The sequence below is a fragment of the Limulus polyphemus genome, unplaced genomic scaffold (genome assembly GCF_000517525.1).
Source record: "Limulus polyphemus unplaced genomic scaffold, Limulus_polyphemus-2.1.2 Scaffold2269, whole genome shotgun sequence".
Taxonomy (NCBI): domain Eukaryota; kingdom Metazoa; phylum Arthropoda; class Merostomata; order Xiphosura; family Limulidae; genus Limulus; species Limulus polyphemus.
Genome location: NW_013667879.1, coordinates 67,208 through 94,033, shown reverse-complemented (window position 1 = coordinate 94,033; position 26,826 = coordinate 67,208). Strand labels below are relative to the sequence as shown.

Sequence of the window (26,826 nt, the reverse complement as noted above, 5' to 3'; positions counted from 1 at the left end):
TGGTTAAATTTGTTGAAACGTCAAGAGGCATCATATATGAAGAATGTTTTCTAATTAATTAAGAGTTCCTCCTTAAGGTGTCAGAAGGCATCATTCCTTAGGAATGCTTTATAATTGATTTATAGTTCCTCCTTTAAGCATCATTAAGCGTTACATGTGAAGAACGCTTTGTTATTGGTTGGTAGTTCCTCCTTAAGGTGTCAGAAGGCATCATTCTCGAGAAATGCTTTCTAATTTGTTGAAATTTCCTCTTTAACGTGTCAGAAGGCATCAGTCCTTAGGAATGTTTTCTAATTACTCTTTAAAACATCAATAAGCATCACATGTCAGAGAAATATTTTTTAATTGGATGACAGTTCTGCTTTAAGGTGTCAGGAAGCATCATGTCTTTTACCCTCAGGTCAAAGCTGCGTGACCTATTTCACATTTTATTTTATAGTTTATCGGTAATTTAGGTTTAAAATAATTTTAAGAATTTGAACCGCTTTTAGGATCGTTAAATTTTGAAAGAATATGTTATGAGCCAGTTGGGCAGTTTAAATAATTTGATCCAATATTTGTTTTATGAAAAACACATCAACAAAAATATAATGGAAAAAAAACCTTTAAAGTGCTGATTTGTTTTTATTAATGTTACAAACTTCGGTGATTTGTTAAATGAAAAAAGATATAAAGTAAAGTATGTTTGAGATCTCCAAATGATGCACTCTGACTTTCACTCGTATAACTCACGAGTTATAAAACTAACATTCATGCACTATGTCTGATATGAATTAATGTTCTCAACGTTATTTTTCATACGACACTGTCAAAACTTATATTGTTATATCGTTAACACAAAATAAATGTCTGTATCAAACATCGCTTTCTTAGAATGGGGGAGATTTTGGGATTGGAATTATACCATAACAGTAGATACGTACAAAACTTCCAATTAAAATAGATGGCCTTAGTGTTTTAGGATACAATGATACCATTATTCCTTGGCTAGAAACATACAAAGTAGAATATTGTAACAAACTCGTGTGGAATACGGATATGAATCTGAGGCTCACAGCAGAAGAATGGCACTTAGGAAATCACAGCTGCAACCCAAAATTCACTTAAGGCCTAAGTCTTCAAAACACCTCGACCACTCTAAAGAAAGCGATGTAACCACAACATCTGGCTCGCAATTGGTCTACGTATACACAAGCTTCAGTAACGTAGCTCATCAAATCTGCACACTCACATAACAAGACGTACGTGATTCCCCGATCCGGAATCCTCCTCTTGTGAAATGTGATCCTCCGCAACCCAAGATTCTTCGGTAGGCTCTTGTACAGGTGTCTTGCCCCTGTCCAGGTCAGCCAGTTCTGCTCCAATTTCTCCCGATCTTCTCCTGGAAGTACCCTAAAAGCTGAGATAATGTATCCAGTTCTATCCGTTGTTGGTGTCTTGGGTAACATGTCCAACGGCAGTCTTGCAATTGTTGCAACCTCTTCATAAACAGCTAAAAGTACAAGAAAACGTTTTATAGACTGCAAAATAAGATAACACATCCTTAGTGTATTTTATACCTTATCTGTCTTTAAATATATTGTGTGCACGAGAACATCCGCATGACTCTGTGAGCAAAATTAGTGGAAAAGTGTAAAAGTAATATTGATCATTCAGACATTTTTACAAGGAAGAAACAGAACACCTGTGGGTTCCCACAACTCAGATCTTCAATCATTAGAACAAAATACGTGAAACACGCTGAGACTCAAATATGGTCTAATGTGAATCCATTCACAGCGCAATTCATGCACGTTCAGACGAGTGTGGTTAATGGCCGTGCAGATCGAAGAGTCCTCAGATGGAAGAAAGCTTTTCCTGTTTGGTTAATCACCCCGCATTAACCATACTTGCTGAAACTGACACTAAGGTTATAAATCAGGTGTCAGCCTCCTTTATTCTGTAAATTTCTTTAGATTGTGACGAACAACAACAGAGTAGAACGCCGACTTTTCGTCGTCCGTCTATAACTTTGAACTCTACTCAATCATATTTAACAAGTAACACTTATAATAAAATGAGTACACTCAATGACCATCTTTATGTGCAATAGAATCAGTGGTTCTTAACTCTTTTGGACTTACATGAATGCTTAAATCACTGCAGAAGCATGTTACGTGTAAACTTTAATTGAATGATGTAACAAAATACTAGAAGCACTTCCGTGTACTAAAGTTGCGCATATATTGTATGATTAAATTTTACAAACCACAAAACCAGTAAAATCATATATAAAAATCTGTTCAGATGTAAACCAAGAAAATCACTTAAATCGTGCGAATAATTACACATTTAAGGTATATACTTGTAATATACTTTCCAAGCGACAGCTGAATGTTACATGATCAAGTTCTACATACAAATTCTCAAAACCTCCTATAATTGTGGTATTAATAGCTTATCTCTTCGTTTAGTTTTGCCTGTGGATAGCTAACTCTACAAATAGCAAGAGAAAATCCTTATACATTTGAGATATTTACATTAATAATGTTATCACTAACATCAAGGAACTCCAAGTTGAAAATGTATGAATTCTACATATTCTGTTCCTTTCAGTTGCGCATTGGCAAACAAACTAGACAATATAAAGTATTAGAAAAAGAGTTCACCTGAGTTCTACATTAATAAGGTGAATTTGAAATGTCTTGGCTTTTAATTTTCTATTCTTATAGTATTGAATCCCAGTCTCCGAACATGCTTGCCCTTTCAGCCATGCGGTCGTTATAATGTTACAGTCAATACCATTATTCGTCGGTAAAATGTTAGCCCAAGATTTGGCGGTGGGTGGTGTTGACTAGCTACCTTCCCTCTGGTCTATTATAGCTAAATTACGGACAGCTAGCGCAGATAGCCCTCTAAAAATCCTATAATACTAAGGAAATATTAATTTTTTTTATATCTTTTGCAGACTTTGTTTTCTATTTTGCTCTTTTCTGTCTCTCAAATTTTCATTGTCCCTGTGATGTATAGGTTAACGTTGTTGGTCACTGGAATTTCAAACTGGTGCTAATTACATTAAAGTTTATGTTAAACTACACAAAGTAAATTCATGTTAGGGCGCTCGACTCGCAATCTGTTGGTCGCGGGTTCGAATTCCCGTCCCACCAAACATGCTCGCCCTTTCAGTCGTGGGGGCGTTACGACATGATGGTCAATCCCACTATCCATTGGTAAAAGAATAGCCCAAGAGTTGGCGGTGAGTCTTACACTGCTAAAGTAGGGACGGCTAACGCAGATAGCCATCGTGTAGTTTTGCGCGAAATTCGCAACAAACTAAACCAAACAACAAATTTAATTTTAACACTGTCGTATAATATACAGATTAGTATGTCCAGAAGGGGCTTGATAATGTTGAATTTCTAATTATAGTATTTATCTGCAAAGATCCTGATAATACTGCTTCTTTGTTTATAACACATACTAATTATCGATTTTCTTCTTTATTCCTCCCTCTGTATGTATCTATGATAATCGTTAAAATATTCCGTTTAGTACTGAATGTATGTGTATGCACGTGTATATAATATCAACTTTAAACAGGGTGATTATGATGAAAACCCCATACTTAATAAAATTATTACATTTTGAAAACTACTTAATCTAAAGGGAGAAAATATCATCAATTGCATATTGAGAATTGTATATTTTATCCAGGAAAGTGTGAACATGGTAAAAGCTGTAAAAGAATATGTTCAATGTGTGCTCAGTCATTCTCGATAAAGCTGTGGGGATTCCTGCATTTATGATTTGAACCCGGCAAAACTTTCACAAAAGCGATTGCTCTACTAACTGAACTAAAGGGTTAACCCATTAGCATTTCCCAGTGAAGCATTTTGCTAACAACTCGAACTACAATAGTTTTTCCCACTCACAAAAAAAAAGGCCCATTCTTTGGCCTTATCCACGCCCCACGTTGGCTACCACTTTTTCTTATGGTAATTTTCTTAGATCGATATCGAATCTGAGACTTCCCGTGCACCACACAAGTTCTCTACCAAATGACCTAAAGGGTGTTTCCCACTAGAAATTGCTAGTGAGGCATTTTATATTTAAAACGACACAAACTACCATAAAGCTACTGCAGGCATCTTCTGTACTAGACATTGTTCACTGAATCTTGAAATATTCTACACGTTAACACACATTTAATTAGAATTGCCTATCTCGTACTGCTGAAAGAAAAGAATGAAATCAAAGCAGTGTTAGTGTGCGAGAAAGGTTGTTTAGGTATGGTACGCTTTCTGCCGTGTCCAAACTTTCCTGAATAAAGCCTATGGTTCTCATTGTGACTCTCTGTAGAAATTTAATTTATTTGTGTAGAACAAGCAAAATTTAAGATACACTAATACGGAAGTGATAGATTAGAGGAAAAACAGCTAGTAAACACAACCCTTAGGCTACTTTTGTCACTCTCATGCCATACGCTCATTTGTGTGTGTGTGGTGGGGGGGAGGGGGGGAGTATCCGGGCGCGAAGCACGGAACCTGAGATCTACATTCTGCAAACAGACCATTGGGCCGCGTATGGACCTCATTTTAAATTTTGAGTTTTTTTTTTCCTTTCTAAATTTGTCGATATACACATATACTAAGACATAATAACATTTGCTTTGTAGACTCCTAATATCAGGACGTGCACCTACCAAAACCTTTTTAAAACAGGTTAAATGCATCAGAATTATCTGATGATGCCAAAATGCCAGTCAGACGACAATTATTGCATTCAATCTTTTAATAAGACTAGCTTTTGTCTGCTCTACAATGGCGATTATATACATTAAACAAGAACAACATAATTTGCTTTTGAAATCGAAACGTTATGTCTCGTTTTTACTCGATTATTTACAATACTAATACGACTAGCACAGTTCAATCAAGTCCTAATTTATTAACATCAACACTTCTATGTATGTTTTGTATTCTTCAGTCGTCATTAAAGCTCATTCAATTCACCCAGCTAGTATGTTTGTTTCCGGATTTCTGGAGCTGGAGGTAACTGACATTCTACGTGCCACAGTTACAAACTGTACACAATCCGTGCAGCGCATGCGTAGAACACTAGCTTTGTTTTTAACTTAACGAAATTATCAAACGAGAGCGCAACATCAAACGCTCATTATTATCTCATCTCTTTGTCAGACCACGTGCTGTTTAAACAGCAGGACATTCTAGATCAGTATTTTGTCCACGTAATACGCAACCATTAAGTTATTATTTCCTTTAATAAATGTCTTTTGTGTGTGTGTTGTACTACCTTTCTAATAAATAACTCAGACGCAAGGCAAAGTTGCATAGTAACGCTAATAGGGAAGACTGAACAAACGAACTAAACCTTGACTATGTGAAGGCGACGATTATTTGTGATATGTTAAATTTCTATCCATTACTGAAATGTAGGAAAAACTGCTATCAGGTGCAGGAAATACATTGTTCTTCCTTCCTGTTGTAGTTTCCAGCGGAAGGGAGATATGGATTGAGACTGAAGCCGATCCGATATGTTGCTATGACAACCATCCACGTGTTACGAATGGTTAAATCATCCGAGAGTATGCCATAAGTTTTTATGTCTGTTTCTTCGCAAACCAGAATCACAGAGTACATTGTTTTTATAGTAATAAGCCTCATACGCTTGTTCCATCTTCTTTTACGTGTTTTTACCACGCATGTTTTTATCGTCATAATATACACCACGTAAATTTACTTGTGTTATTCGTTTTTAATCCTGATTGCTCAAGTTTGCATAAACGTGAATCATGTTATCTCAAATAACGCAAGTGATTTATTTTCGTAATACGTAGACTTCAAAGACGAAAAAGCATAAATGAATTGAAAAATAGGCCTAGCACTATCGTTTTGACAGTGCGTAGGTTGGGTGGGAGATGTTAGTTGAAAGTTTGCATTTTTGTTGAATATATATTTAACATAGAAGCTTGTTTAACGTTATTAATTCTAGAAAATCAAATTAGAGTTTTGTCAGGTGGTGGAAATGCCCCTAGTCAAGTTAAGAGTTAAGTAACTGAATATCTCTCAGCCTGGCTAAACACGTCGTTATGCTTCGCTTTGGATATCTTTGGAGTACGCCCAGAATACACACCACAATTCATATTAAAGTGACGATATGGAAATATAGCAATGTTTGAGACCACGCTCTGCGCTACAGTGTTTAGTTCTCATTGAATTAAAAAAGACAGTAATATCAATTGTTAGATATTCCATTTCAATGTACGAGTTGTCTTAAAAAATATTGAAAAAGTGATTCGGGCTTGGTTTATTTATATTACCCACTCATCATAGTACAAAAATAATAAATCAAAGCAGGTACGTTTATCTGTTTATACGTGTTAACGACAAACACGTGAACATGGTAATAATAATGTTAACAATAGCGACAAAAAAAAAATTCTGCGAATAAATTGTTTGTGTGTTTGCGCTAGCCGTCCCTAATTTAGCAGTGTAAGACTAGAGGGAAGGCAGCTAGTCATCACCACCCACCGCCAACTCTTTTACCAAGGAATTGGGAAGAAATAACAGAACAAAGTTAAATACTAGTGTGTATTTTGTTTGTTTGTCTTTTATAAACGTTTTGAGAATAAAGTCATTGAAAACAATTAAAATATCGTTAAGGAAGTGAAACATATGCCCCAGCTTATTCAAAATGCATGGATTAAATTGAGGAATTAAAGTAGCTTAAAAGGGAGAAATGGATAAAATCTCGCAAGTTTGATAAAACAAGATACGTTACAAATCAGCGTTAAACTTGTATCCTCTAAGGCCCTGAAATAACTTGTCGACTTGTAATAAGCCGAAATTGAAAACATAATGTTCATTCGAATACGGATATACCGATGGAGCAAAAGTGCGTTAAAAATTACCATATTTTCACGTTATTTACTTCTAAATAAATTATGACAGGATACTCCAGAGTGTTCTAGAGCATGCAGGTGGCTAGGCAAAGAAAGGGTGTAAAGAAAGAGATAGAAAGTGGTATATATATATATATATAATGTTATTACAAGGAGTGTATATCTTTTGAGATAAGGTTAGAATGGCTATAAAGAAACAGCACACTGACACCTTAAATTCGACGATCTTGGCAAATTGACAAATGTCGAAGGAGTGTGTATGGTGCAAGATGAGGCTAGCTAATAACATTATATACAACACTTTCCATCTTCTTCTTTTTGTATATAATGTTATTAGAAGGAGTGTGTATGGTGCAAGATGAGGCTAGAGAGGGTGTCACTTTCCATCTTCTTCTTTACACTCTCTCTAGCCTCATCTTGCACCATACACACTCCCTCTAATAACATTATATACAACATATCCCATCTCTTTTTTTTTACACCCTTACTAGCCTCATCTTGCAACATATACACTTTTTTCACAGCCTCCTCTAGTCACATCTCAAAACATATACACTACTTGTCCTAACACTATGTATAATACTTCCCGTGTCTAAAAATAAGCAGTTTCTTATAAGTGAGTCTGGCGAAAATATTTTTTCCCTTATGCTTTGATTTTAATGTGAAAAAACTGATCGTTCAGTTTGATAGAAAAATAAAATACTATTTACCTCATCACTAGATAATTTAGGTAATTACAAAAATTTAGAATTTTAAAATATAATCACTACTTTGTTATATTTCTTACTGCTTTAAAAGTAATTATTTCATTTACAAATTATGTAATATATTCATTATATTAGTAATTGGACTTTTGTAATCGTTTGACGTATATTTCTTCATTAATCTCAGCATAAGCTTTAAAATCCCAATGAACTCGTAATTTTCTTCCCGATGGTTCAGCGGTAAATCTGAGGGCTTGTAAGTATGAAACTCAAGGTTCGATACCCGCGGTAGCAAAGCATGGATGGCCCAGTTTCTAGCTTTGCGCTTAACAACAAACAAACACGCAACTTTCGCTCGTGCTATAATATTAGGTGGTCAAGAAATTAATGTCACTTTCTTTTAGATGAAATAACCCGAACAACTTAGATATCAAAACAAAACATTTATTAAATGAAATAGTCTCCATTGTTATCGATGATGATTTTCCGTCTTACAGTCAGGTTGATAATGCCCTGATTAAAGAAATCACTTGGCTTTGAAGCAAAAAACATGTCGATGTCCTCTTTAACACCTCCCACATTTGCATACGTTTTCCTATTAAGATGATGTTGCAGTGAACGAAAGAGATGGTAATCTGATGGTGCTCCATCTAGAGAGTATGGTGGGTGGCGAAGAACTTCCCAACCCAACTCCTTGATCTTGTGTTGCGTCAAACGTGCCACATGTGGAAGTGCATTGTCGTGGAGAAGAAGAACACCTTTCCGATTGACGAGTGAACGTTCCTGATAAAGGGCTTGATTTAAACGTTCCAGTTGCTGACTATAGATTTCTGCATTGACAGTTCGCTGTGGATTTAGGAGTTCGAAATGAATTACTCCTTTGATTATCCCACCAAATGCAAAGCATCACTCTCTGCGGATGTAGTCCAGGTTTTGGGGTCGGAAGTGGTTTATGTTTACAATTGAGCCATTGTTTTTGGCGTTTAATATTCGCATAGAGAATCCATTTTTCATCACCGGTGACAATTCTGTCCCAAAATGGTTCACGCGAAATACCGGACAGAAGAGACGAAACAACGCTCACACGTTGGAAACGTTTTCCCATATTCCTTAGATGTTTATGTATTGTTTCATGAGAGACATGCAATTTCAGGGCTATTTCACGAGTGTTTTGCCTTGGGTTAGACTCAACAAATGTCTTCAGAGTATCAATATCAATTCCAACATGTCGGTCCCTGCCATCACAGTTTTTAAGGCTAAATCACCTGAACGAAATTTGCTGAACCATAGTTGACGCTAACGAACGTTCTTTGATATTCTTTGTGGGTACAGAGGCGTTGTTTCCCTTCTTGTATTCAAACAGCATTACATGCCGAATGTGTGTCTCGTCGTGTGCCATCACTATAAACTTACACATTATAATAGGCTACACTAACGTGACGTTTAGGCGGTTCGTTGTTAATGAAAGTGTTCCAAAACGCGACATTAATTTCTTGACGACCTAATACTATACAAAAGATATAGTTTTTAGCTACTTTCCTCCTCTATTATAGAGTTAAGTGTATCATATGTTTCAGATTAAGTTTTTACCATAGTCAGTAGATTGTTGTATATACATGTATAGCTCACGTAATTCAGTTGTTGGATAAAGTAGATGTGTTTTTGTATTTCATAAAAGCTTGTTTGTTTGTTATTGAATTTCGCGCAAAGCTACACGAGGGCTATCTGCGCTAGCCGTCCCTAATTTAGCAGTGTAAGACTAGAGGGAAGACAGCTAGTCATCACCACCCACCGCCAACTCTTGGGCTACTCTATTACCAACGAATAGTGGGATTGACCGTCATATTATAATGCCCCCACGGCAGAAAGGGCGAGCATGTTTGGTGTGACAGGGATTCGAACCCGCGACCCTCAGATTGCGAGTCGAGTGCTTTAACCACCTGGCCATGCCGGGCCTTCATAAAAGTTCTGCCTCTTGAAGCGAGAGCCATCTTTAACTGTTGGTGTTCGTACATTAGGACTGCACAGTGACAGCAGGCTTTTAAACTGTTCTGAGTTTTACACCCGGTGTCATGGTTGTGGTGTAGTTTTGGAAGCATATTTAATTTAGTCCACGACAGCAGCCCAGGCCTAGTTACGCATAGAATCAAGGAACAGTATGAATTCATAAAGCATATCGATTGTCGTCCACACGATAAAGTACAAGATATGCTAGTAGTGAGTAGTACGAGTGTTAGGAAAATCGTTATTATAAAAGTACAAAAAATAAATAAGAAGCTCTCGGGTATAGAACTTGAGCAGTGTTTTGTTTTTGTTTGTTTGTTTTCTTTGCCTCACCATTAAATATAGAGAGAGTTTTTATATTGTAGTTTCTCTGCTATCATTCCAGAAATTAACCTCCGTACAACAAGACAGTTTTTATGTTGTAGTTTCTCTGCTATCAGTCCAGAAATTAACCTCCGTACAACAAGACAGTATTATGTTGTAGTTTTTCTGCTATCATTCCAAGTATTAACCGCCAGGCAAAATGAGAGTTTTTTATATCGTAGTTTCACTGCTATCATTCCAGAAATTAACCTCCGTACAACAAGACAGTTTTTATGTTGTAGTTTCTCTGCTATCAGTCCAGAAATTAACCTCCGTACAACAAGACAGTATTTATGTTGTAGTTTTTCTGCTATCATTCCAAGTATTAACCGCCAGGCAAAATGAGAGTTTTTATATCGTAGTTTCACTGCTATCATTCCAGAAATTAACCTCCGTACAACAAGACAGTTTTTATGTTGTTAAGTTCTGATTTTAAAATAATATGTAGAGTAAAATATGTTTATATTAAAGAGTAAAAAAGTAGGTTTAAAATATGTAAGAGGAATATTAGTACTTTCAAGTTGAACAGTACCTTATGTGACACATAGGCTAATGGACCAGGTCGAAGGTGACACGTGGACTAGGGCCCAGATTAGAGCCATCCTTCATTCAGAAGGAGGGCAATTAGTCAGACCTATCTTCCGTCTGTGTGACTACTCTTGACTGAATAGCAGGAACAGTTATCATAATAATAATGCTTCCTAAAGTTTAAAGCGTGTAGCGTGTTCTGCTGCATATTGTGGTTTGAACCTTGGACGTTCCCAATCTAAGTCCAGTACTCTAACCATTATAGGCTAATTTGTTTGTTTAATTTAGCAGTGATAGACTAGAGGGAAGGCAGCTAATCAACAACACCCACCGCCAACTCTTGGGCTACATTTTTACCAAAGAATAGTGCGATTGTTCATCACATTATAACGCCCCCACGGCTGAAAGGTCGAGCATATTCGGTGACAGAGATTATTGGACAGACCCGATCCTCTATAGAACAGAAAAATATATAGAAAGCGTGTCAATAAGATCTAAGGTGGCCATATTTGTCTCAAAACATTGGGAGAAACTATTTAAAATCAAGCACACACACTGTGTATATTAACCCCCCTTACACACACTGTGTATATCAACCTCCCGCACACACACACACACAAACACACTGTTTAATTCAACACCCCGCAAAACGAAGTCAGGATTTCTAAACCATGCGTCTGTTTTGCTCGAAAAGTGTTGTGTGTGTGTGCAATTTTGGCATATTGCAGGAAAATGTATTGACATGTGTCTTTGTAATACAGTGTAAAGTACGCCTTCAGACTTGGGCTACGACTTGTATAGAGTCCAGGGATATGTTAACAGTGAAGTTGAAACTTGGTTGTGTAGAAACTACAGTTCAACGTAACAACGCCCCTCCCCTTTTAATATTCACTAGTTTAGTACAGCATATTGATAATGAAAAATTACAGCCTAATGTCTGGATAAAAGCTCCGCTGCTGTCGCCAAGCCCAGATGAAGAAGAATATTTCTTTCTTTAGGATCGTGATTTTATTTTTTCACTTCTTGGATTTTCTTCACTTGTTGGTGGATATGCAGCATGTGTGGCTCAGCAAGTTAGGGTTAAAACAGTAAAAAGGCCATTTATACCTAGCAATACAACATTAACATTGTTTCTGGGCGTGTGTGATTAAGAGTAATATACATACTAAAATTAAAAACTTCATGGTATTTTCTACATCTCATTTACTAACGACTATTTTCAGTCTATTAACACCATTCTCCCTTGACGCTTTCCCCCTTGATTTAATTTCAACTCTTTATATGTATTTCATTACTTAAATGAAGAAAAAACAACGTTAGCGTCCTACGTTGCAATGGGTATTTTTTGGAGAATGGAACATACAAAATGGAAATTTTTCTATAATTATTTTCCACTTAACTTTAGTGTATATGGCACGAATAATACGAGCCCTTAATGGGTTTCTTTAAATGCAACAGACTAAAAAATTAGGATTTTATAATATACGTTTTATTTAGAATTATTGTGTTACGTTCGCATCTGAATTATTCACAGTCTCTGCACAAAGGTATTAGTTATAATTTCATATAAATTTAATCTTACCTAAATGTTGTAGTTGTTCTGGACACTGTGCTGTTGAAAAGTTATCCTCTAACTGTTCGATTAGTCGATTGGGTTCGCTGTGGTTCGTATTCAGCACCAGGTAAGTCATGAATGGAAACTGGCCTGGTATAAATATAAAAGTTTATTATCTTATTTATAATGCATGAATATTAGAGTTGTCAAACACAGTTTTATCATAGTCCATCCAATCAAAGTGCCGTTATGAAAATATCGCAATACTACCCAGTTGTGCGTGTGTAAGAATATATATAGGTATTTAATATCAAATTACTTCGATATTTTTTCTTTTTCTAAGCAAAGTATTTCATTGGTTAGGATAAAATTTCCACTGTATTTATATGAATAACAGACATAGATAACTAAGAAAGAAATACCTCTGTCGTATTGCACTGTTCGTGTATGATAGTCACCTCGATAAGACTGAAAGTTCAGGCTACGTAGCACGAAACATAAGTATATAGTATTGAATTACTCTCTTTCTATTTGACTACTCCTTTTTTTCAAATTCTAATGCATTCTCTTAGTCATAAAGTCAAAGTTTTCATAATATAAAAGGTAATTTTAGTGATAATTATCGCGAAGACAGGCTACGTTTTCTCTTTCTTTTTCAAAACTGCATATATGTTAAAAATCCGAATTGTATTAGATTTAACGTATCAAGAAAATACTTTGTATTCAAATAGACTGCATTACTAGAACGTGTTGTTTCGCCTTATGGCTTACCTGTGTAGTGTATTCACAGAGACTGCATTACGAGAACGTGTTGTTTCGCCTTGTAACTTACCATCAGTACTGTATTCACAAAGACTGCATTACCATAACGTGTTTCTTGGCTATATGACTTACCTTGTGTAGTGTATTCACATATACTGCATTACCAGAACGTATTGTTTGGCCTTATGACTTACCTTGACTAGTGTATTCACATAGACTGCATTACCAGAACGTGTTTCTTGGCCATATGACTTACCTTGACTAGTGTATTCACATAGACTGCATTATCAGAACGTGTTTCTTGGCCATATGGCTTACCCTGTGTAGTGTATTAACATAGGCTGCATTACTAGAACGTGCTGTTCGGCCATATGGCTTACCATGTGTAGTGTATTAACATGGATTGCATTACCAGAAGGTGTCATGGAAAAAAAAAATCCCTATCTGTTAACAAGGGTACCAATTTTTCACACTATTTTTGCCCTATAACGCAATCAAAAATGACGTAGTAGGTTATTCCTCATTGTTTTCCAAAAAGATCCGTGTCCGTTGATAACGACGGACATATAGCCACGTTTTCGTATATTTTGAGAGCCGAATATGATCAACGCCACGTGGCGGAGGTATGCATGCGCTCTATTGATTGGCCTTCTAGTTTATCTGATAATTGCCATTATCAAAACAAAACCATTTTTCTTCTCTAACGATTGAACCTTTGCCCCATTTCCACATGAATACACGGAAGAACATTTTAATGGTTTAACTTAACTAATACAAGTGACAAGATTGTGGCAACTAAAAGAAGGAGAAAAATCAAAATAAAGTAGATCCCGAAAAGATTTTAATGTAAATGTTACGACGATATAAACAAATTGGTGTAAATTATTTTGATATTCCTAAAACCCTTCTCACGCAGAAAATGAGGTAACATGGTTAGGGAAACCTACTGCATCGTTCTACATTAATCAAGAGCATTCCCTCGGTGGCGGCTTGCGATTCTCGAACACACTCAAATTTCTTCCGCTGTATGTCAAGCTGGGTAGAAATCCACTCTCGAGACGGAGTGCCTACTGTCGAGGTAGGTGATAAATGATCGTGAGAGGCGAAGGCTGCATTCTCCCCGAAGTCAATAATTATGCAGATTTTAGGGTCTTTCAGCTCTATCATGCTTAAGGCTTGAGAAGGCATACTACTGACTTGGCCTTCCTAAATGATGGAAGCAAAGAAATTGATTTTGTTTAGTCGCGTTGTCTTATTAAAAGAAGGAAAAACAAAACACAATAATATATCAATTCCAAACATTAAAAATTGTTTAAAGTATAAGTACTTATGATACTTTAAGAAATATGTAGCTTGTTTAATATATCCCTCAAAATTCCAAAACCCTAAATAAACAATTCACATCATTAAACCGGTTCAGAATAACTGGTGTCATTCCCGTTGGATTTTTTATAATAAGTCGATTCTTAAGAAACCGTGAACTACCTACGACTGCTTGCAGTTTGTGAACGAAATTCTAAGCCTCCTTGTTCATCTGACGACTTTTTTTTGATTTGATCAGAAAAGATGATATCGAGTTAAAGTTTCAAGTACCATGTAATATATCTCATAAAATTCAGTAGGATAGGTGGCAAAGTTCTCTTGCTGAGACAACTAATTCAAACTAATTCTTCATAAAAGGAGAGGTTGGGCTAACGAAATATCCTAGCTTGTACCATTGAGGGTTATAAATAATTTGCAAAATAATAAGGACACTAAGGATTTACAGTCTCAACTAATTATAATACAAAATAAACATTTTTTAATATCAAGTATCATACGAATAGATTAAGAAAATTGAAACTAAGACACATTACTGAACATTAATACAAAAATTTACTTATATTTCAAGGGAATGCCCCTATATAGTGGGGGGGGGTCTGTCTTAATCTTTTAAAATCATACCACAATTTAAAACAGTGAGATAACGTGTTTCAAGAATTTGATATAATATAACAAACACTAACTCAGGCCAAGATGTAGATAGGGTTTAGTTCTATAAAGGCATATTGGTTATTACGGTCGTTTTTAGATTAACGCTTTTTAGATTACCACTATAACTTTCCAATTTAACTTACTTGAAAAATTTTAAATAGTCCAAAAAATTCTCGAGACTTCAAAAGTAATATACAAAGTGTTTAATATTGGGACCCTTCCGAAACCAGTGTTCCATTTCCCACTAAAAGAATTAAATTAAACTAACAAAGTATATGTGGTATTTATTCCTTAATGCTACGCAACTTAGGGCTTATTGAAACCGTCATATAGGTTTTAGTAGTAAAGTACATGTTCTCCTATAAGCATTTTTACGACAATGCTTCTGACATGCTCTTATTATTTTTTTGTTTAAACACAGCGTGCCTAATGAATACACAACAGCCAAACTTTACAATCATTAAGTTTTTACGAGCGACAAAAACCTTTTCTCCTGAATCACGACAATCTAAAAACGTTGATGAAAGTTCCACTATACTACATATAATAAGAAATAGTATATTACACTTACTTGAATCATACAAATATTTAAAGTATTTTTTTTAAATATCTGTTCCCATAATAACATAGTTGTCTAAAGGATGGTTTGTTTGTTTGTAATTAAGCACAAAGCTACATAATGAGCTATCTGTGCTGTGCCCACCACAGACATCGAAACGCGGTTTCCAGCGTTATAAGTCCGCAGACTTGCTGCTGTGACACTGGTGGGCTGTTAAAGGATGGTCTTTCCAATTCAGAATGCCATGGTGTTTTCTAATTTCTTAGCTTTTGGTATTTTGCTTTTGTTTATGTCAGTTATGTCATAAAACATATGTATAGATTTTTTTTTATATTTATTTCGTAGTTGATCGAATAACCCTACTGGTTATTTGTATAATAATTGAAACCAATCTGGTCAGTAGTACAACTCCAGTTTTTGTACTGCTAGCCCTGATAAACTTAATGACAAAACGACAGCTGTAATAAAACAATCATGGAAACTCAATATCAGAAAAAATTTGCGCGTGTAGTAATAAACAAGTGAGCATATAACTGTTGCAGTAAAACGTCACTCTCTAAAAAAAATGGTACATGCCCCGTTGCTGCAAAAATGCGCTCCGCACTCTGTAGCCGTGAGCGTACTATAACAGTGATGGCCTAATTTCCAATTATTCAATTGATGGGAAGGTCATTCCCATCTGCTTCCCGTCTTGTCAGTAGTTAAAGTGGAAATCTAGAGCTGATGAGAAGAGCAGGACAAACCACTAGGTCATTCCTATCTGCTTCCCGTCTTGTCAGTAGTTAAAGTGGAAATATGAAGCTGATAAGGGAAGCAGGCTAAACAACTAGGTCATTTCTATCTGCTTCCCTTCTTGTCAGTGATTGAAGTGAAAATCTGGAGCTGGTGGGAAAAGCGGGCTAAACCACTAAGTCATTACGCTTAGAAAACCTTAAAAAATCAACTACCTAGTATAGCATATATTAAGTATATAGTGTATATAACAGAATAAAAAGTTGTCATCAGTACTAACAACAATCAGAGTCTTCAGGTGACAAGGTAGAACGATTACCACGCCCATCGCTCTCAGGTCCACCTATTTCTCGATGGTTAGCCGCAGTTTCAACCTTTTCCCGGTGAAGACCAGTTTTCACGAATAATCGTAAGATTCTTATTATAATTCCTACAAAAACTTTCAAATAAACTATAATATTACTTCAGCTCCCCTTGGACCCTTCCTTGTTCCATATAGCTGGGGGAGGGGGGCGATTTTATTAGCTGAGCCCATCTTCACATTAATTATTACCTCTATCAGCTCAAATATGGGACAGCTCGCACAGATAGCACTTGTCTAGATTTATGGGAAATTCTTATTAAACAAACTGTAAAGAGATTTAAAAAATAGTGCTACCATATCTTTTGGTTTTGTTAAATATTCTTCAAATTTCATGTTCTGTTTTTCCTTAAAAAAGATAGCCTATTTACTATCCATGGATGAGGGGGGGGGGGACTAAGTTATTGTTCATAATGCAATCAAAGTTTTATTTGTTTAAATAAAAATATGTTCCTTTGGTTGGGTTTGTTTTCTTCGCTTGATTGTAGCTTCTTCAGCTAGTTGATGTTTTTCACTTCATCTGCAGTTTTTCCCATCTTTCGTACATGTGGACCTGGCATGGCTAGGTGGTTAGGGCGCTCGACTCGCAATCCCCGTCACACCAAACATGCTCGCCCTTTAAGCCGTGGGGGCATTATAATGTGACGGTCAATCCCACTATTCGTTGGTAAAAGAGTAGCCCAAGAGTTGGCGGTGGGTGGTGATGACTAGCTGCCTTCCCTCTAGTCTTACACTGCTAAATTAGGGGCGGCTAGCGCAGATAGTCCTCGTGTAGCTTTGCGCGAAATTCAAAACAAACAAATCATACACGTGTTGATACAATGTCTATATACAATGCTAATTTCTTTACTGTTTTGTTAACATATATTATTAACAGTAGAACGTCGCATTTCAATTATTTCTCTATAAATGGTTGTTTTCCATTCTAATATCTGTATATTACAAAGTCTGGTTTCATCGGTGTCTGCACGCTTTTTTATTTATTAATAGAAAACTCCTAGTTCATTATTTGGTATGTATGTATATATATAAAACTTTCTTTGTTATTCTAATAAGTTTATGTTACAGTTTCTGATTTCATCGATTTCTATATTAAAGGATCTATCCCTTTTTTGGTATAATAATATATAACGCCTTATTTCACAGATTTTTCTATTGATATATATTTTATTGATACTACAGTTGGGTTTACGGACGAAAATATCGTTAACAGCGAGGGTATCCAACTGGTGAAACAACGCATTCTATCTAATCTTTATAAATAAAAAATATAAGAAAAATATATCTAATTAGCTGTAATCCTTACCCGGTTTATTTCCAGTTTCGCTCTAATTAGGTAGCTTGCTCTGAAAGTAGTTAATATTAATTCCTTTGGCTTTAATATTTTTATCATCATCTTCTGCCTTTTCTTAATGCTTTATATGCCACGCTGAGTATGCTAACACAGGTAAGTACAAATCAAAAGAGAAACAATACCTAAAACATATAAAAATAAGTTTCAAGTTTAGATTAATTTGCTACGAAAGGAAGACTAAGGCAGAAAACCATTGTCTTCTGATTGGCTAGAACAATCCTTTCAATAATGATCTGAACGTCAATGTATTGAATACGTTTTTCTCAGCCCACTGGCGAATTCAATAATTATTTTATTGTTAGTAAGTAGAGATGTCTAAAAAAAAATTGCTGATAATTACGGTGTAAACCCATTTTCCCTAAGTTCTAACTTATTATTAAAGTTCGTTTTAGCTGCTTGGGAGTTAACTTAATGCTTTTCATCTATAACGTAGTAATAAATATGAATGTGCCGAGTTCTATAAATACAAGTAACCTTATTATTTTAATGTTCTCTATAATTTCAGAAGATAAAATTGTAGCACACTTTTTGAATAGTTAGTGTCATCGTATGTTTCCAATGTAGTTATTACAGTTTGAATTAGTCGAAGAGGCGTAGGTTTCTGAAATGTTATTTCCTATTAATTTCATTCAATTCGCCGATCTGTTTTGTAGCAACCAACTGTGTTAGTCCCACGATTGTGTCTCGACATTTTTATCGTCATCATGACAAACGTACAAGTGCTCTGTTTAGAACACAATGACAGAGATGACTTCAAAAATTATATTTCTTGTTTGTGTTAGAACTGTTGTTACTGCTTCAGCAAATTATTACCTATTTTGAACACGCCTTGATGAGAGTACTCTGGATCCCGCTGGAAATCAACCCGAATAATTAAACATTGAGCTGAAATTGGTTCAAACGTCCTCTAGTGGTCTGCTACCGTACAAGTTCCATTGTGCCAGTCTAAAAATAATATGTCTACAGCGAAACTGGGTTACCTAATCTAAAATATTTCCTGGACTTATAAACTTGTCTGAAAACACTGCTTAATCACAAATCATTATTTTAACAAACTAACAAAGGCGAATGAAGTTTAAAGGGAATTTACTCCTGGGATTCTTTTTTTTTAAATTTATTTTAAGTAATTTTAACTAACTTTAAAACGCTGTGTATAATCTAATAAACCCCTAGTATTTCACCAATGAAATTGTGGTACTATACTGTTCGTGCTAACATCGTGTTTTCGTAAGTAATGAAAAATGCGGACAAACCCATATAAGACAAAGACGCAAAGTATGACTTTGATCGGTTTATTTGCAGTTAAGTTGTGCTGTAGAGCATTATTTTACAAAGAAAAGCTGAATTGTATATTACCGTTATAGCATGACGTTTTGTGAATTCTAATATACCGAATAAAAAGTTTATATTCACGATGAAGGTAGAAGTAATTATAGGAAGGAATAGCTAATACGTTGTTAGCTACTTTGTTGGTGTCAGTCAACTAAAGTTTGTAAATAAGCTATGCTATTAATTGCTGATAAATACAATAAATTTCATGCAGTTTGTATCCACTATAAATAATTAAAGGGAATTTTACTTAGTGTGTCCTGCCACAAGAACTTTTAACCATACTTCTAATAAAATGAAGGTATATTTACTGTTCTTACTTTCTTAATATTTGTATACAATACACCAGTATTAACGTATTGGCGACTAAACCCAAAAGGTTTTAATTAGATTAGGAGACAGGACCAGAATTGAAGGATAAAAGTATACAATAAGAACATGCATTTTGTGCAAGTAGAAACTATCCATGATTACCTTGTGATCAAACTGAGCTACTCGTAGATTGGAACTAGGAATTAATCCAGTTATGAATGTAGCTATTTTTTATAAATGAATATTCGCTATTTATCATCTGCTTTTTTGTCTACATTTATTTCGTTATTTTAACATACAGAAATCAGCTTTGTGCCTAGATCACCCCTGGATTTATATATAAAATAAAGCATAACAATTAACTTCAGCAATTGTATAGCAAGTCATCATGATTAATACAGCATGCAGATTTGACGTAAATTAACAGAGGTACGTATAAAACAAAATACATTAGAATGTATTGATTCATCAGTTGGGCAATCTCGCTGTTAACGATATTTTCGGCCGTAATCCCAGTAATATCTCAGGATATTTAGCTAACAAAGCAAAATAATCCTTGTAATACAAAATATTAAACAAATAATAATATACCAAATATATCCCCCCCCCCAGTGGCACAGCGCTATTTCTGCGGACTTACAACGCTAGAAACCGGGTTTCGATACCTGTGGTGGGCAGAGCACAGATAGCCCATTGTGCTTAACTTCAAACAAACAAACTAAATGTATTATATATATAATAAATTACCCAATACTGTTAATGGAACTAATATTGAAGAAAGAATAGAATATAAGCTATTAACATCGAGTTTGCTAATAGTAAGAGCATGAACTGAGATACAAGAGTTGATACAAGGACATTAGTTTAAGGATAAGTAACTGTGAATATGGTAAGGAAACGGATTTAAGAGCAACAGTTTATATAACTTGTAAGGAAACGACCTGAATAACAATAATTTATGTGAGTAGTAAGGACGTTTATTTAGTAACAGTAGTTTACGTGAGTAGTGAGGACAGAAATTTAGATACAATAGTTTATATGAGTGGTACGGACACGAATATAGAAACAATAGTTTGTGTGAGTACTAATCACATGAATTTAGGAGCAGTAGTTTATGTGAGTAGTAAGCACATGAACTTACTAACAGTAGTTTATCTGAGTAATAAGGACATGATTTTAGGAACAATATTTTATGTGAGTAGTAAGGACATGATTTTAGGAACAATATTTTATGTGAGTAGTAAGGACATGAATTTAGAAACAACAGTTTGTGTGAGTAGTAAAGACACGAAGTTAGGAACAATAGTTTATGTAAGTAGTAAGGACACGAACGTAGGAATAATAGTTTATGTAAGTAGTAAGGACATAAACTTAAAAATATTTTATATGAGTAGTAAGAACATGAACTTAGCAATAATAATTTATGTGACTAGTAAAGACAAGAATTTAGGAAAAATAGATTATGTAGTAAAAGCACGAGTTTAGGAACAATAGTTTGTGGAGTGGTAAAAAGGGTACGAATTTAGGAACAATGATTTATGTGAATAGTACTGCGCGAATTTAAGAACAATAGTTTATGTAAGTAGTAAGGACATGAACTTAGGATAAGTAGTATATGTGAGTAGTAAGAGAACGAATTTAGAAACAATAGTTGATGTAAATAGTAAGGACATGAATTTAGGAACAATGATTTGTGTGAGTAGTAAAGACACGAAGTTAGGAACAATAGTTTATGTAAGTAGTAAGGACATGAACTTAGGAAAAGTAGTATATGTGAGTAGTAAGTGCACGAATTTAGGAACAATAGGGAAAACAGGTTGTGCGAGTAGTAAGGGCACAAATTTAAGAACAATGGTTTATGTGAGTAGTAAGGACTTTAATTTAGTAACAGTAGTTTATATGAGTGGTAAGGACAGGACTTAAGGACAATATTTTATGTGAGTAGTAAGGACACAAATTTAAGAACAATGGTTTATATGAGTAGTAAGGACATTAATTTAGTAACAGTAGTTTATATGAGTGGTAAGGACAGGACTTAAGGACAATATTTTATGTTAGTAGTAACGGTAGTTTATATGAGTGGTAAGGACAGGACTTAAGGACAATATTTTATGTGAGTAGTAAGGACACAAATTTAAGAACAATGGTTTAAATGATTAGTAAGGACACGACTTTAAGAAAAATAGTTTATATGAGTAGTAATAACATGAATTAGGGAACAACAGGTTGTGCGAGTAGTATACGAACAAATTTAGGAACAAAAGTTTATGTAACTAGTAAGGAAACGAATTTACGAACAATAGTTTATGTGAGTAGTAAGGACATGGGTTTAGGAACATTACTTTATGCGAGTAGTTAGGACATGAACTCTAAAACAATAGTTTGTGTGAGTAGTTAGAACATGAACTCTAAAACAATAGTTTGTGTAAGTAGTTAGAACATGAACTATAAAGCAATAGTTTGTGTGAGTAATTAGAACATAAACTATAAAACAATAGTTAGTGTGAGTAGTTAGAACATGAACTATAAAACAATAGTTTATGTGAGTAGTTAGAACATGAACTATAAAACAATAGTTTGTGTGAGTAGTAAGAACATGGACTTGGCAAAAGTAGTTTATGTGACTAGTAAAGGCACGAACTTAGCATCCATTCTACATGCTGTACAGCTAAGAAACTGAGCGCGATTAGTGGTTAGCGTGATATGTCGGGTTGGAAACCATAAGATTTAATGTTCGAGCCGCGATATTCCGTTTAACACACTTCACATTTCATAAGTGGAACTTATAACTGTGACAGTCAATTCTCTTATTCAGTTAAGAGTAATACATAGGCGGCGGGTGTTACTGACGTGTTGTTCTCTCTCTCTCTCTCTGGTCAGCAATTTTAAATTAAATTAGGGAAAACTATACCTGAAACTTGAGGTTTCTGACCTAGCCATTTAAACTGAAATTACCAAGTACTTTTTGAATGGGAAAGACTAATTAAAACAACTGGATTGGTCATTTTTGAACCTAGAATTATAGCATGAGAATATTTCTTTTTTATTGAATGTGTACATCTTCCCCCACAACCTACATAGTTAATAATAAGAACTTCTGTGTAGAAAAAATATATATTAAATAGTTAATAATAAGAACTTCTGTGTAGAAAAAATATATATTAAATAGCTAATACTAATAACTTCTGTGTAGAAAAAATATATTAAAAAGCTAATAATAAGAACTTCTGTCTAGAAAAAATATATTGAAAAGCTCTCATTTTGTAACAAAAACAAACTTTTAATTTTTTTCACTTTGCGTCAGACAATTAAATATTCTAATTCTCAGCTTGTTAATGATTATAAAGTCAACCACACAAATAACTGAAAGTTATTGTCAAAATAACTAAGTAAATTATTCAAACAACTTTGGGTGTTCGGAAACAGCTAACTTGTGTACTTTGAAACCTAAACATTTTCAATGGTTTGTTTTGTAATTAAGCACAAAGCTACATGATAGGCTATCTGTGATCTGCCCACCACGGGTATCGAAACCCGGATTCTAGCGTTGTAACTCCGCAGACATACCGCTGTACTACTGGGGGGCATTTTCAATGGAAAGTTCTCGAAACTCGGCAAATGTTAACACAGTAACTTTTGGATTGAAAAGAAAGAGTATAAAAATGAGCTGAAAATTAAAGTCCCAGAGTGCTAATACTTCATAGAGAAAGTAAAGTCCCATACGTTGTGTGACCACATAGTTAAAGTCAAGTCGCATACGTGCAGTCATCACACAGTGAATGTCAAGTCCCAGACATGCAGTCATCACACAATGAAAGTCAAGTCCCAGACATGCAGTCATCACACAGTAAAAGTCAAATCTCATACGTGCAGTCATCATACAGTGAAAGTCAAGTCCCAGACATGCAGTCATCACACAGTGAAAGTCAGGTCCCATACGTGCAGTCATCACACAGTTAAAACCAAGTCCCTGACATGTTGAGACCACACAGTTAAAACCAAGTCCCTGGCATGTTGAGACCACACAGTTAAAACCAAGTCCCTGACATGCAGTCATCACACAGTTAAAACCAAGTCCCTGACATGCAGTCATCACACGTTAAAACCAAGTCCCTGACATGTTGAGACCACACAGTTAAAACCAAGTCCCTGACATGTTGAAACCACACAGTTAAAACCAAGTCCCAGACATGCAGTCATCACACAGTGAAAACCAAGTCCCTGACATGTTGAAACCACACAGTTAAAACCAAGTCCCAGACATGCAGTCATCACACAGTCAAAATCAAGTCCCAGACATGCAGTCATCACACAGTTAAAACCAAGTCCCTGACATGCAGTCATCACACAGTTAAAACCAAGTCCCTGACATGTTGAAACCACACAGTTAAAACCAAGTCCCAGACATGCAGTCATCACACATTTAAAACCAAGTCCCTGACATGTTGAGACCACACAGTTAAAATCAAGTTCCAACATGTGGTAATCGAGAATTTTAAACTTATAAACTTAGATCTAAAGCCGACTATTGAACTATTTTGTTAAAATGAACAGTTTACTCCTTCCGCTAACACTTTTATTACTATGAAAATTAAATTACAGTTAGAAGCAGCCAACTAGTTTTTATAAAAATTGAAATTAAACTTTTACCTGATAAAATGGCATGAAACGGCCCATTAAGTGTGCAGGAATTATGATGCAGTCTTGCACATCTTGATGCTTGGACGTTTCAGCCGATTCGCTTGATCCAGTAGCTGACGGTAACCGTTTTAGTCCTTTCGACTCATCCTTCGGTCTTCGAGTTTGATTTTGAGTCCGTTTTCGGTCTTCCAAGGCGGTTTCCTGAAGTCGTAGGGACCGATGACTGAACGGTTGTAGACAGTCTTCATATTGCATCTCGTATTTGTCTTTCGAAGAACCACAATGCCAAAGCTTTCGTTTGTTCTTCTCCTTGAAGAACACTTCTGGAGACAACATGGTTGGTGTTTGGCAGAACGCATCGAAGTCGTCATAGTCTGGGCGAGAATGTTCTCTTCCCATCTCTCCGACGGCTGACGGCTCGATGAACCGTAGTCTGGCTGGGTGATCTCTGACAGTATCGGAAGTGCGGCTGTCTTGAAGTTGGCTAGGCCTAAAAGAGAGAAGCGGAGTGTTCTCCTTATTCCTTGGTTTTTCGTTGTTGCTACCTCCTCGTTGAGCCTCAAAAAGTGGACCAGAAATATTAAAACCGCTTCCGTATTTTGGCCGTGAAGACCTGTCCATATGAAAATAAACATGAGTACTTAAATGTTTGTTAGAAGAAGCCATCCGTTGTTAGGCTCTGGACCTGCTAAAGAAGGGACCAGCGCATTATTATGTAAAGTTTCACCGCTTGTCGAATGTAACCATGAATCTGTGATATATTCAGCATTATGAACATCTAAAGTTCTTCTTGTATCTTTTCCGTATTCATCGTCACACGTGAGTCTATCAACGCTGGATCATCTCTAATAATATAAACTGAAATTTAAATAATTAATATTTTTCATAGTCTTTAGATGTTGCCTGATTATCTTTGTAAGATTGTTACACAGACAACTTGTCTTTACTTTGACCACACATAAGAATCCCTCCTAATCCCAGCGTGATTTGAGGATATTCTCCTAGGTCACGCTAGACGTCATCATCTTTCCCCTCGACAACTACAACGAGTCTTCTTTGCTGCCTTGGAGAGCTTGGCAACGAAGTGACCCGCGCGTTCTAAACTGCGCGCAAACAAACAAACACCGCTCTTTCGTAAGTCTCGTATAAGATGCAAGACAGTTGTTTCTCTACCTATACCTTATTGGGTACACAGCAAGACTGTAGTCTTCCTACCCAGTTCGTAAGTTTACGCTTACAATCTGAACCCATCTTCAGTTGTTACGTATATTTAAATATATGTAGCACGTTAAAGCAATGTTAAACGAACATTGCATAAGAGTCATGTACTAACATTAACCATAGCGCCCTCTAACTACAGTTTTCGTAATTACTTCGATTGCAGATTTTACTTGGTAAGATAGTAGAGTATATATTAGATCTTGTCCACTGAAGAGCTTGTCGTCTCCACCGACAGTCCACTATCAACGATTTACAACGCCAAATATCCTATGCAGTATTATATAAAATTGGATATCCTGCTTATTAAAAGCAGTACAGAATTACTTGAATTTCACCTGGTGGTGAAATTAGACTAACTTAGCTACATCCCTATGTAAGAAACAAAACCAAAACTAAAATGAAGCGGCGCTGTTTTCTAATAGCCCAAAAGACATTTTGTTTAACAGACCAGTCATAAATGCTAAACAAAAACGTGCTTGATCATTATGTTTTCTTTAATATTCTTGTATTATTGTGTAAACAAATAAAGATCTAAGAGAGCAAACAAACAAATATCTGGACCAGAGTTTCTCAAGCGGTGGGTCTCGACCCCCTATGGGGTTGCGAGCTGTCTGTGTTGAGTCAACATGTTATATAAATAAATACAATTGACTTTTTTTTTTCATCCTTGTAGAGACAATGGAGGGTCGCGACGACCAAAACCCCGATGCGGGGGTCGTCTAGTAAATCCGGCTGAGAAACACTGGCCTAGAAACGTTTCCAGTAAAAATGGGATCGTATTGTTTTCAAATAAGAATAATTTGAATTCCAAGTCTAATATATATCTCTTCTTATTTGAACTTCTTAAGTTTTAGCCAAAATACCTTCGAAACCTCCTACGTCAGTAGCTACAAGTGAGAAACTTGTGGTTAATGCAAATAAATGTAATTATTGTAGATACTTCCCCGCTGACAAGGATTTAGTGGTTATCGTACCCTTTAATGGCGAGGGAAATGTTTATTTACTCATGCTGCTAGTCGGCCCTCTGATAGAGCCATAACACAAAATATTTAAACTTTCGTTGCGTTATAAGAGTGACAGTCAATTCTTTCGCGTGAGTGGTAATGTCCTGCTGACTGGCTGCCTTCACTGTGGTCAGTAGTTCAAAGTTAGGGACAGCGGCAGACAGTCCTAGTAGTATTGTCTCCCTTCCCACCGACAGATTCCTTCTCTTTCAATTTGCCTCATGACAAACCTATTACTGACAAACCTAACATTCCTAGCACAGGGAACAGAGCCTGTTTACAATGTGGGTAGGCCCAGCTATGAGCATAAGTTCGTGAATCCTGGTGCGATAGAGTGTAAAAGTTATAAAAGTGGCAAGCCTTTTTGTATTCTGCTATATTTTCAAAGTTTTTCGTGATGTCCTGTACTTACCAAACTTTGCACTCTACGTAGTTCAAGAGATGTCAATATAATTTCTAACAGCTGACTGTTGGGCTATTTTTCAGTACAGTTTTTAGTAGTTGATTGTTGGGGTTATTTTT

The 26,826-nt window shown here is 35.7% G+C and overlaps 1 protein-coding gene across 1 annotated transcript; it reads right to left on the bottom strand.

The window, feature by feature from the left end:
* Positions 1-449: 449 nt before the first annotated feature.
* LOC106466469 lies at positions 450-25,414 on the bottom strand. Its single transcript, XM_013926755.2, has 4 exons — positions 24,089-25,414; positions 13,765-14,023; positions 12,083-12,205; positions 450-1,492 (listed from the first exon to the last, which is right to left on the bottom strand). Exons 1-4 carry the CDS (start codon positions 24,743-24,745, stop codon positions 1,119-1,121), a joined length of 1,413 nt encoding a protein of 470 aa, XP_013782209.1. The 5' UTR covers positions 24,746-25,414; the 3' UTR covers positions 450-1,118.
* Between the last annotated feature and the right edge of the window lie 1,412 nt (positions 25,415-26,826).